The sequence below is a fragment of the Globicephala melas genome, chromosome 7, assembly GCF_963455315.2.
Source record: "Globicephala melas chromosome 7, mGloMel1.2, whole genome shotgun sequence".
In the NCBI taxonomy this organism is placed as follows: Eukaryota; Metazoa; Chordata; class Mammalia; order Artiodactyla; family Delphinidae; genus Globicephala; species Globicephala melas.
The window spans coordinates 26,142,670-26,155,874 of record NC_083320.1 but is presented as its reverse complement, the minus strand read 5'-3'; the positions used below and the strand labels follow the sequence as shown (position 1 = coordinate 26,155,874).

The 13,205-nt window shown below is 34.4% G+C and overlaps 1 protein-coding gene across 1 annotated transcript in view; it reads left to right on the top strand.

The window, feature by feature from the left end:
- The window catches only part of CPS1 (carbamoyl-phosphate synthase 1), a 142,625-nt gene that overhangs the window by 74,428 nt on the left and 54,992 nt on the right, over positions 1 to 13,205 (top strand). The window contains exon 21 of the mRNA XM_030853008.2: positions 375 to 493. Coding sequence (XP_030708868.1) covers positions 375 to 493 — 119 coding nt within the window. The remainder of the gene's footprint in view (positions 1 to 374; positions 494 to 13,205) is intronic.

Here is a 13,205-nt window from a genome sequence, read left to right as displayed (position 1 = left end):
ACATGTTCTTACCAATTTGGCATAACTATAGTTTCAAGAGATTCTCTTTAATGCCAAAAAGATATACCAGATTTAGAATATAATTGGTAACACAGTCATATAAAAAGCAGGGAAGCAGAGCCTGTTTCAGGAATTTTTCTGAGCACACACTATTCTGATTAACTCAGAGTACCTCCTGTTCATGCCATTTGTGGATATAGTTGGCAGTATCTGTAAGTTTATTGGGAGGAACGTCAATGATGTGATATCAGTTTCATTCTCAGTCTATAGCCTCAGGCTCTCTTAACATGGAGAGGAATGGCTGCTATGTTTTCAACCAAATAAGACCTTTATAAGATGTTTGCCAAAGAAAGCATCTCTTCTCCTTTTGGCAGGCCTTGGAAGACAATGTGTCCCTGGATGAGATTATGAAGCTCACATCCATTGACAAGTGGTTTTTGTATAAGATGCGTGACATTTTAAGCATGGAAAAGACACTAAAAGGGCTCAACAGGTAAGGCACTTGTGCTCTGATTCACTCCAGGTATCTTCTGTGCAGTTTTGTCTTCCTCTTACCCTTACACATTTGGCCAAAATTCTGCTTCAACGAAGTAAATAGTGCCAATGCTGCAAAGCAATAGCCATAACCAGAAGAAATGGCAGCTTTTAGACGTTTACCTTTTTAAAGGCATCTATTAATAATTTTAATTGTCTTCTACCCCTGCCCTACCCTTGACATGAAACATAGTGATGTTTTTATTAGGTCTTCTGAATTTACAAAAATTGGTGTACATTTATGGATTGATGTGCTATTTAATTACCAGACATTACCTAGATTTAAATTTTATTAATCAATAATGAAATGAATACTATTTCTGTTTTCTATACATTTTCCAAGTTCTGAAGTCTATTCTTCTCTTTTAATATCAACCTACGTATTGCTGTGTATTGATGAGCAAACATATTCCTCTTGCACTCTACTGATATTTTTAACACTGGGACATCCAGTTCAGCATACAAATAAGCCACATTCAAATTTTTGTTAATAGACCCTTTACCTCTCACTAATTTGCATTTTTATCTCCTTTATGGCCAATTATTTTAAAAATTTTATTTCATGTTCAGAACATTCCTATAATGTCAGTGTTTTAAAATCTACTTTTTTCTATTTTCTGAGAAGATCGTTTGTTGAGGCAGCTCAGGCATATGAAGTCACAGATAGGTTTTAAACTTGGATCTGTGATAACAGGAACATGTATTACCAGTTTAAGAAAGACAGTGTATTTCTCTTTAGCTTCTCCTCTTTAAGAGGGCTTTGAAATACACTACTACTGGAAAGAAATCTCACCTACAAGCCTAGGCACATGTTTAGAGAGGGAAAAATTTTGTTTGCAGAAATTATTCTCAAATGATTTTAGTAAATGTAGAAAAATTAATTGCTTAAAATGTTGCAAACAGTGGAAGCTCTCAATGACTGGATTTCTCGACTATTTAGAAACTGCAACATATAATTGGGTTACTGGGTTTACTTAATCAAAATGTACACAAACTGGGCACTTGCTTCTCTTTTTGAGCAGAAGGAGGTTCTTTTTCATCTATTCAACAATCACCCACAACAAATGCTTGGTTTTGAAAATGGGGGACTCCAATCTGCCAAAACTGAAACTAGCTGTAGTTGCCTGTAAGTCATCCTTTGTAGTGATCATATAAAATGAACAGTAGATAGAAGTTAAGAATCGAGCCTATACATTCGTCTTAGAATTTTGCTGACTTGAGGTTTCCTTTCTTGGTTTATGTTGCCAGCAGAACTTCTATGTTGAATTATAGTCTGTTCCACTGTTTTCAGTTTCAGACAACTGATTTCAAATGCCTGTGAAACCATTCCAATTAAACCACATGAGGGTGCTAGAAACTTACAGTATGCCAACCGTAGCAGTGGAGGAGTCCTGGGGTGAAAAACAGCAGATGTTATTGTGATTTAAATTTCCACTTGATATACATTCTGATTTTTGGACAAATTCAATGTTTTAATTGAATAGTTTTTGTTACAAACAGAAGGCAGGTTGAAATTCTAACTAAGCAGAAATAAGTGTATATTGATAGTGAAAAAGCTGTTTGGAGGATTATTAGAACGACTCACAGTCGTAGATCACTTACAACATCGTTCTGACTTCAACATTTCATTGCATTTTTTGTTGTTAATTTGACATTTTAAAATAAAGTCTCCATTTTCTGGCATAAGTATAATTGTAAATAGAGATTTTTCTATTGTTCATAATCATCTACAATAAAAATTTTTTATATACAACTTAATAATTTAAAAGATTCTAAAACATAATACTTAACAATTGTCTCTTGCTTCAAGACCTCAACAGAGGATTTATGGTGTTAGTAAACCTAAACTCTGAACTTATTATTATCTGATGGACACTTTACGTCCTTTTTTTTTTGAGTATCTTAGATGCACACATAGCAATTCAATAATGACTGTTATTTAGAGGTGTTGGATAAATAGAATAAGAACAGATGGCTACTGAAGCTCCCTGTCTCAGTCATTCTGTGGCACATTGGGATCTGAAGTTGAAAGGATATTGCAACTGATGGTGGGTGAGTGCAGGACTTACATGTGTTTGTTTGTTTGGTTTTGCCCTATTTTGATTATCTTCATGATTAGCCTGGATTATGACATCTTCTGCTTTTTATCAGCCTCTAAATATCCAGAGAGGCTTGGTCATCAAGGCATTACTGCTCCAACAGTAATAGCTATCTAATATAACAGTTGGCATTATATGGTTGAGTTATATATTGGAGGAAGGTTAAGGTCAGCTCGTTCTTTTTTATCTGTGATTTGTTTCAAAATTTCAACTGCTCCCACGTTCGAAAGGCTGACTTTAGATGTAGACCCAGGAAGTAGCTATTTATTTGGTCTGATTTGGGCCGACCCCCAAATTCTCTTTGCCTTAGCATGTCTCTGGTACCAATGTGCCCAGGTCCCTTTGCAATTTTCTTATAAGTCCCTGGGAAAATGGGCAGTGGGGATCTTAATTAGGAGAAAGGAGAAACTTAAAAGAGAGGATAAAGTGTAGAATGCTAGACGTGGGTTAAGTTTCACCTGGTTCCTTCCTGTGCGCTGGAAGGAGCACAGGCTATAGAGCCAGTCAGATATGTGGGTGCACAGTATTACCAACTGCAGCCTCATGGGCACATCACCTCCCTCACTTCTCCAACCTCACGTGCTTCCTGCTAATGTCTCCTTTATAGTTTTGTTGTGGAGTTTAAATGATATAAATGCAAAGGACCCTTGGCACATGATGAGTGTCCAAGAAAGTTTTCTCTTATTCCCCCTGAAAATGAAAGTGCTACTTGTTATACTGATATATGCATTTTAAGACTCATTTTCAGAGTCACGATTTGCATTTGCATATATATTTTGCAATGTATCATTTCTTAATTTTCTTTATGATGCATTGTCACTTATTTTAATACCAGACTATTTTTTTAAAATAAGAAAGCAATGATAGCTAGTGATACAAATCCCATTCTTATCAAAAGATCAATAGCACTCCGTTATAATAATGAACAAAAATTCCCACTTTACAGTTGTTAATCATGCTAAAATTCTTCTAAAATGCAATAAATACATTCACTAGCAGAAGATGAGAATAGCACTTAGATTAATGGCAGTCTATTACTTGTATTTATATATAGTCACCTGAAATGAAATCCAGAATTTGACTTCCAAATAGAATATACCCACGTATTAGGTGTATATGTGAATGTCCATAGACTGGAGTAGAGAAAAGAAAACAATGATTGTAACAAGGTTAGCATTATGGAAATAATGGATGAGTTTTACATGTCTATGAGAAAGTAGAAATTACAGTTTTCTCACTTCCTTGAAGGGTGGAGATAAACATGTTTCTTGTTGAGGATGAAGTATGAAATCCCAGTCTTCTTCAGGGTGATGGGCCAAGTTAGACAGGTGTTAGAATAATCAACTCAGTATCCCTCAGCATCCCAGCTCTGAGTGCTTGCTTCCATCAGAACTCAGTTTGTTATCTTCAATACATGATCACAGCAATGGCAACCCTCTGGAAACTTCCAGAGCAATAGCCATTCTTACCAACTTAGGTGTTAATCATTATTCAGACAGCTTCAGCAAAGAATTTCTCTTCTATACTTCGGTTCACTGACTTTCTCTTTTTCTTCTTAAACTGTTTATTGCTTCCCGAGGGCATGCTAGGAAAGTTGACTGTCCTAGGCAGTTCCCCAAATTTATAAGCTAGTGTAGTGGAATGAATCGATCTAGAGTGATAACATATTTCACTTTGGATTTCTTTAGGTTTTGAAAAGTTTCTCTTTACTCAATGTGATGTGAGTTGTATCATGGAGGATTCCAATGCCTATTATGCATATGCATTGGGATTCATATGTTTGATCTATTAACCTCACATTACCAGATCACTTTGCAAGTAGTTTAGGAAAATTGAGCTTGTCAGAATTTTCAGTGTAATTGCAACATTTTCAAAAGCTCTCTTCATTGGCCTTCACTACCAAGCTATCCAGACTTTACTGTATCTCTTTTCCCCATACTCACTCATCTTACCAACATTGACTCTTTTACACATAACGCTCCTCCCATATAACATTTTCACTAGAAGAAAAATGCATTTATTTTGATCTATTGAAAATTACAGAAGTCTTACCTGTAATCCTTTCCTCCATTAGTCCATAGACAGATTCAATTCTAGTCACAGAAATAAAACTGGATTGGAGGACAGAAGCACAGGTAGTATAAGTTAAACAGATAAATATGTCAAATGTCTTTATCAGCTAGGTTCTCTTGATATAGCTGGTTCTCTAAAGTAAAAAAAGAATGGATAATCGAGCTCTATGTGTTAATACAGAAACTTGAATCTTGATTCCATCAAACGCCTTCCAGGTAAGATAATGATCAACGAATTTATTGACTACATATCAGGCACTGTTCTAATTGCATTATTTCATTTAATCCTTACCACAACCTAAGAAAGTCAGTAATTATCCCAATTTTATAGGTAGTAAACTGAGGTTCTGAGATATTTAGCAATGTCCTTGATATCACATGCTAATAAATGACAGAATTGAGATCAAACCTGAGCAGGACTCCGGAGCCTAGGATGTTTTATATTTAAACCCTATACACATGCGCGCGCGCGCGCGCACACACACACACACACACACACACATATATGTATATATATATATTTAGGGATGTGGAAAGGTGGAAAGGTGAATTATATAACATCTGGAGGAAATCAGACTACATGTAGTAGACACTTCCATCATAGTGACAGTATTTAATAAAGCGATGATAGTCCCATCATCATAGAACTAGCACATTTGATAAAGGTTTCAACAATATTAGTAATAAATAGATAAGCACAGGTACAAAAATATCACAGTTGAACCCCTTTCACTATAAGTAAGGAAGTTAGTCAACTGTAGTAAATCTTCTTTGTGGGCAAGAACTGTTTAAAGACACTACACCCCAAACCTTTTTATTTATAATATCAAGTTGGATTAACAATTTTAGATTGAAAGACAGTCATGATACTTAAAAAAAATACCAACCTGAATATGCAAGAAAAAATGTGAATATGCTAATTACCAGCTTTGAGCACCTGCCTATCTTCTGCCTATAACTCTTTTTTACATTTTTTTCTTTATTTTAATTTTTAGTTTCTTTTGCTATTTCTGACTGACGTGTGTAGCTGAAGAACTTTATTATACCTGCCTAAGTCGTATAATTTTGCTCTTTTACTGACTGGAACTAAGTTGAATTAAGTTTTGAATCCTTCTTTCAGTGATTAGCTTAAAGAAGGCAGCCATCCACTGCTTGTGCTGTACCATGTTAAATCACCAAATGGAAAGTTTCCACCCGTTATGATGACTGCTTGTTCTTTTGCATTTCATTCAATTTGGGCAATTTTCCCAGTATGGTCCATTTTGCTCTCTGGTGTTTTTTCTTTTTTTTTTTGCACAATGCTGCTATTTATGTTAGCAACATAATGCTTGACTGTTTAAAAGGACTCTGTTTTCATCCATTTTAGATGTTCAAAAGTAGGGGATATGACCACTGTGATACAGTTTACACCATATATGTGGCTAAGTTTGGGGGCACCATATATGTGGCTAAGTTTTGGATTTATTTCTCTATTAATGATTGATATAAATTTAATTTACTATGGATTAATATGCAAGTTATTCAGAAATTGCTTTTGTCCACTATTCTGTAGGCTCATATGTTATTTTTTTTAACTTTTAATTCTGATAATATTAATATTAATATTCTCTTCCCCCTTCACTGCCACTTATTGCTACAATGTAGTAAAAAAAGAGGAAAGTGTGCTTTTGAAGGGCCTAATTTTCATCTGAACATCACTATGTTCAGTGTGATAAACTACATCCATTGGTAAGTGCTGAAAAGTCATAGGTGTGCCTATAGCTTAGGAAAACAATCTGGGGCAAGCCTGGTGAGTTCCACTTGGGCATTCAAGTGCTAAATTGAGCTCAGTAAAGTTGGCCATTTCCCTGCAGCCACAAACTTCTGGCAGATGTAATAACGCAGGTGTCACCTTAGCTGGAACACTCTCTTTGAATGTCCTCTCCTACACACGTTAGTTTCTATTGACTTTTTATTTAACTTGTTCAGGAGGCGTGGCAAAACCAGACAAGAACGTTTTGTGCTTGTATTTGATTGAAGTTTTCTAGGGAAAAGTGTCACCTAAAAGTCATTAAAACTTAGGCATAACTACTATGTATACAACAGATAACTAATGAGAACCTATTGTTTAGCACAGGGAACTCTACTCAATAATCTGTGGTAACCTAACTGGAAGGAAACCAAGAAAGGGTGGATATATGTATATGTATAGCTGATTCACTTTGCTGTACAGCAGAAACTAACACAACACTGTAAAGCAGCTATACGCCAATAAAAATTTTAAAAAAAAACAAAACTTAAGCTTAAGACAGAGAAGGATCAGTACTTTACTTTCTAATGATAATTTATACTTTTTGGTAGAAAAAATTAACAGTAATCATTTAGCCTTAAAGGGTATTTAATATAGAAGCAATTTAGAGAAAAATATACATTTCACTATATATAATGTATAATCACGTTATAATTTTTATGATCCTTTACTATGATATATGCTTGTGATACCATTTGTTGTTTTCTCCACCCCAGTCTGTGGACCTTCATATATATATATATGAACATATATATATATATATATATATATATATATATATATATATACACACACACATACATACATACATACACACACACACTAATGTATGTATATGTGTGTGTATATATATATATACACACTAAGTGTTTGGGTGTTTATTATTTTGAATGTAGAATGAGAGTAGAGATGGTTGGACACTTTAGTGGAACCCATTGATCTGATTTGCAGAAAATAGGTTATGTCCTCTGACTTCACTATCAACTCACACTATATTTCTAAGTCTCAGTTTTACCCTAGTTTAAAAAATATATATTCTCTTATTTTACTAGTTAGCCATGCTTCTAAGCTGAATATATATTATGTATAAAGTAATTGACTCTAAAGGAAAACAATTTTATTAGTTTCTACATATTAGTATCCTATGGTTTGTCTTCATACCCTAAACCATTTATCTAATAAACCTCTTCACGAATACTAAATATTGGACCTTACATAAAAAGGTTAGTTTTTCTTCTAGAAAAGAGGAACATTACTGTGGGAACTTCCATGCCCGTGAACTAATGCCAAAAATACATTTTATTTTTAATTTGTTTTTATGTTCCATGTGATATTTTAGGCGATGTCACAGATTTGACAAGCCTCTATTAATTTTTCTAACTAATAATTTATTATATCAGGTATATTGTGAATAAAATTTTACATCAAATATTTAATGTTCTGAGAACCCTCATTGAATTAATTATTTAAACATTGCTTTCATAGTTTTGACAAATAATTTTGCATTTTGAAAGAGTGAGAGAGAACTTGAGTCTGGCATGGGCAAGATGCATGTTTCACCTAAAATGTTTTCAGAGTGATGTTCACATCATTCATAAAGTAAATATTATATATTTTCTGCTTATTGATTCTTACATGTTCGATAGTTCCAAAAATCTTAAGTTGGTTTAAAATAACATATACTCATAATTTGTAGTATGTATGTATCTATTAATAGCCAGGATTTAATAGATTATCCGTATGTCAACATCTGTGATCTCAGCATGATAGGTTATTTACTTGATAACATTTCTCTTTATTAGGAGCTGTTATTAGACCAAATCGTATTGTTAGTTGCCTTCAATGGGTTTGTAATCTATTTTTAAAGATTTGTATATGCTTAGGTATACATAAGACAGGATGCTTTTAATGGACCAAGAAGCTCTAAGATCTTTGTGTACTAAGTTATCTCATATAAGTCACAGTTTAAGAGTTCTTAGAAGGTATGCAACCCTACCCCATATTTTATAAACAAGACAGTGACTCAGAACATTTAAATAAATTTTTCAAGATTTCAGGGGAAGTGCACACGGAAGCCACGATCTGAGTTCAGGACTTTTGGAATCCAAGGATAGCATCTTTCCTTCAATATATCTCTATGCCATGGGAACCAAGGGAAGAGAGAATTATAAATAAATAAATAGGAATACACTGTCAACAATATGTCATGGTTTAGGGAGAGCAGAGAGGGAGAGAATTGAGCAAGTCCACCAAATTTGTTGATGGGGAGGAAAGAGTAGGAGCTAGACTAAAAGGACCAAATGTGCAATGAGAAAGAAGTAGGTAAATGGATGAATTGTACTCAGGAAGTGACAAATCGTGTTTGCTATTATTTTGTTACATTTATGCTGTTTTTCATAAAAATGAGAATCTTCCTATAAGGAAATTAAGGCTGTGAACAGAAATTAAAGTGAATACTCTCTACCTATTTGCTCAATGTACGTTATAGTTGGAGCCACACAATTTCGCTCATTGTTCTGTAATTACTACATACTAGGAGGATGCTCCAATTAATCTGTAAATTCCATTAGGGCAAATTTCAAATAGCATGTCTTAATATACTTTTATTATAAGATTTTCTTAAAAGCTTTTGCTGATTTGTGTGAATGAAGAATGGACTTCACCATTCTAAAAAATAGTGTCAGTTCTGAAACAGATAAGAATGATTTTCAGTTCTTTATATACTATATATTTTCTTGGAAATTGACCTTGCATAGAGTAAAATCTCAATAATATTTGTATGATAATATTCACATTAAATAAATAAAAAATATTTTTGGTAGAAAGTGAAAATCAGAATTTTTCAGTCATGCCAAAGAAGGGAGATTGGAGTGGAGGAAAATATATTACAATTCCTGGTTGCTCAAGGGACCCACAAAATTATTAATTGGAAAATGTGTAGTCCAAAATATAAAATCTGGGGACTTTCTAGTTGTTAAGATTCTGTGTTTCCAATGCAGGGGACATGGGTTCGATCCCTGGTCGGGGAAATAAGGTCTCACATGCTGCACAGTGTGGCCAAAAAATAAAATAAAATAAACAGAATATAAACTCTGTGTTGGAAGACACTGGAAATCAGCATCTCTAGGTTTTCATTATTTAAGTGACTATATATTTACTAATTAGCTAGGAAGTCTCTGAATGACTATTTTCTAATAAAAGGGGATATATCTAATTGTTTTTTACAGTCAAATAGAAATTATATATACTGGGAGCACTATAATACTTACATGGACATTGTAAACTCTATTTCCTGTTGAGAACAAGCCAAAATTTACACAGTTTGTTTGTTTTTTGTCTGTGCCATGGTACCCCGACCAGGGATCAAACCCACACCCCCTGCGGTGGAAGTTCAGTCTTAACCGCTGGACCACCAGGGAAGTCCCTATCTAGTTTTGATTTTAAAAGTTATCTAAGTTTTCAAAATTGCAAATTTCTAGAAAACTTTTTATGAGAAATATTCATAAATATGTACAATGGTAGTGCAGGCTCTGATTTAATTAACCAGCAAAGAAGATTAAGGTGAAAAATATATAATCATAACACTTATGATACAGAGATTTGTATTTCTCTGGTGACCTTAAGGTGAATTTCTGTTACAATACAGGTGGAAAATACTCACTATTCTATCTTTGTAGGTGGTGAAACTGAGTCACACAGAGGTGTGTGTCATATTTTATGTCACACCAGTCAGAGGAAAGCAAGAAATCTAGCCCAGGGCTTCTGCCTTCAGTTCTAGTCGCTAACCCTTTTCAAAAGCTTCTTTGTAGAGATATGACTTTTAAATCAGACAGCTGGAGATCAGCTCCTCCTTAGCTGTCAAGTTGTGAGCTGCGTGTTTCCCTGCCTGAATTGTTGACCCCACTTAGAGCAGAAGCCTCGTAAGAGATGTGCCCTTCTCTAAACCCTTGTGAGGAAAACGCGGGGGCCTGGAAAGCAGAAAGCCTTGGTGAGTCACCTTTAAGAGTACATTGTAAACAGAATTTTCAAGAGAATGGAGAGCTAGCGTAAGGATTTTCTTTTTAAATTTTTCTGTATTTATGTGACAGTATATATACATGTGTGTATATATGCACACATACATACATGTACATATATTTTTTTCTTTAAATAAAATGTAAATGCCTTACTTCCATGTTAATGCGGGTGTGAGTTAAAAGCTCCTAAAGTGTACAATGGAAATTAAATGTAGACAAAATAGTCTGCCTGAGCTATAATTACAGATGCTAGGTAATCACTCACTGGCCCTCAGGATTTTTCACCTTCTCATTCATACCTGAGATGCCTTTATGGGCGCATAACCTCCGCTAGTGCCCTGGGAGCTAAAGTGGGTGATGCGTATCTCGAGGAGTGAGGCAGTGGCCTTGCCTCCCTGACTTAAGATTCGGTCAGTGATATTGGCCCATCTCGGGTTGAAGTAGGCAGTTAGGCACTATTTGCCTATGTAAATATAGTAATGATAACATAATGGCCATCACATGGTTATGTTGATATTGCCCATACTGCCTCATACCCTACCTACCACCTATCTTTAGCAGATGGTCTGGTTTAATTGACCATACTTAGCTCTAGGTAACTTGAAGAGGGAGCTACTCACTCGGTTCTTGAGTATATAGTTTTTAGTATGAAACAGATGAGAATTTTTGCTATCTGGGTATTATATGTCTTCTTCTGAAAAACCCTCAGTGATAAAGATTTTTGACTTCCATGTACATAGTAATCCTCAAATTATCATAGATCTAGTGTGACATGTCACCAGGAATCTAATTCTAGAATTTTTCTACATCTACATTTTTCTACATTTAATTCTACAATTTTTCTAGAAATGGCTTCTTATTTTTCCCCTTTCTAGAAAAGGCTTACATTTTCTCATTTAAGAACTAGAAAAATTTGATGAAAAATTATTTCTACACAAGTTACATTTAGCAAGAAAAAAAAATCTATGCAGTAGTTATCAGTAGATAGGCTTCACTTAAGTAAATAATTTTAATAAGATTCTAAGTAATGGTTTCTAAAAGTCAAAGAAAGTTACACATTTGTTATATATTTGTTGCTTGGACAACATATGTGGTATTTGGAAAACTACTCTGTGGAAACGTGACTTGCTTTAAACAAAGATGATGGAGAAGTTTTAAAATATAGGACTTCCAAATAAACTTATTGTGACATCAAAGAATGCTCATTCAGTGTCAGTTTTCTACTGGGGCCTTATACAATATTTCTTTTTATCCACTGGATTTAAATTCTGGAGGTATAACAAACCTATATTCATGGGAAAATCCAGGATTTTGCTTACTGAATACATCCTCTTAAGTTTTGAAAAAGAATACACTGAGTGTATTTTAAATTATAAATACATTTTCTAAGCAGAAATAACAGAAGCAATATTCCATAGTATAGACTTTGCCTTTTAGCTCAGTCTGATCAGGTGAAAGCTATTTTCTTAGTAGAAGCCTGCTCTTTTGAATGTAGCAGAACACTTTTTTATATACTAATGGACAAGTCTTATTACTGTGATTAGGTGGTTTCCATTTGTTTTTCATTGTTAGCAATCAAGGGCAGAGAAAGAGAGTCACAGCATTCTCAACTAGAGATCACTGAGATACAAAATGTGATTTATTAAGGATCAAAAATTAGGATTAACCTAACCTGTATTAGGTTATTTCCCTCATTTTCATGACTTGGTATTCATAGAATATAATTATGATGTTATAATCATCATATATTAATGATGTATATAAATGAGCTTACCAGATTAAAAGTTATATAACAATATTTCTGGATTATTGGGATCACTAAAGACTGGTTAAAAATAAACATAGGATTCAGGAATTTAAAAATTGCCTACTTAAAAATATCTACTGTATCAATTTCTCATAAGGTTTTCTTCTAGGTTTTGATTTTGTTGTTTGTAATAGCCTTTAAGGCGAAGTATAATTTTAAGTGTGTCATCCCTTGAAAATCAGCACTTGCAATTTTATAGCATTATTGTGATAGTGCTAAGTGAACCCAAATCCTAATAAATGCTTTTCATACTGTCATGGTTTCACATGAACATCGGATCCCTGTTTGTCCCAGACATGAGAGATAAAGATCAAGGTTTTCTTTAACGCTTCCAAAGACCTCATTGCTGTACAGAAATAAGGCATGGTGCTCTCAAAAATTAAGAGAAACTAGTGGTACTTACCCAGTTTCCTGGGTTTTATCCTTTGCTTTTCTAAACGCTGCTTCTGCTTTTGAAAAATGTCTTTTTCATTTCTCTCAAGGAAAGAGGTAACAACCCGTCTCCTTGACAGAAAAAATGAGAAGACAACTTCTCCACTTGATTGCGTTATTGTGATTGTGGCATGGTCCTGAACCCGTGAAATGCCAAAAATAATCAGTGAAGCCCTGTAAAACTCAGGGGAGAGACTGGTGAGGGGTCTTGGAACAGAGCACATACATCTTTCTCAGTTCTCTCTCCTTATTAAAACTGGTGTCATTACTGAACATCAGGCCTAGTGTTTTTCTTAGCTTCTGCCTTTTGGGGGATGTTTTAAAAGAAGATAATAATAAAATTGTAAGCCCATCCCATAATTGTAGGCCAAGTGGAGTGCTCATTTTCACATTAGAATTTGTGCAATCTGGAGGGAAATTTGTTTAGTATTACTTGTGAGTTGGTGGATCAGATAA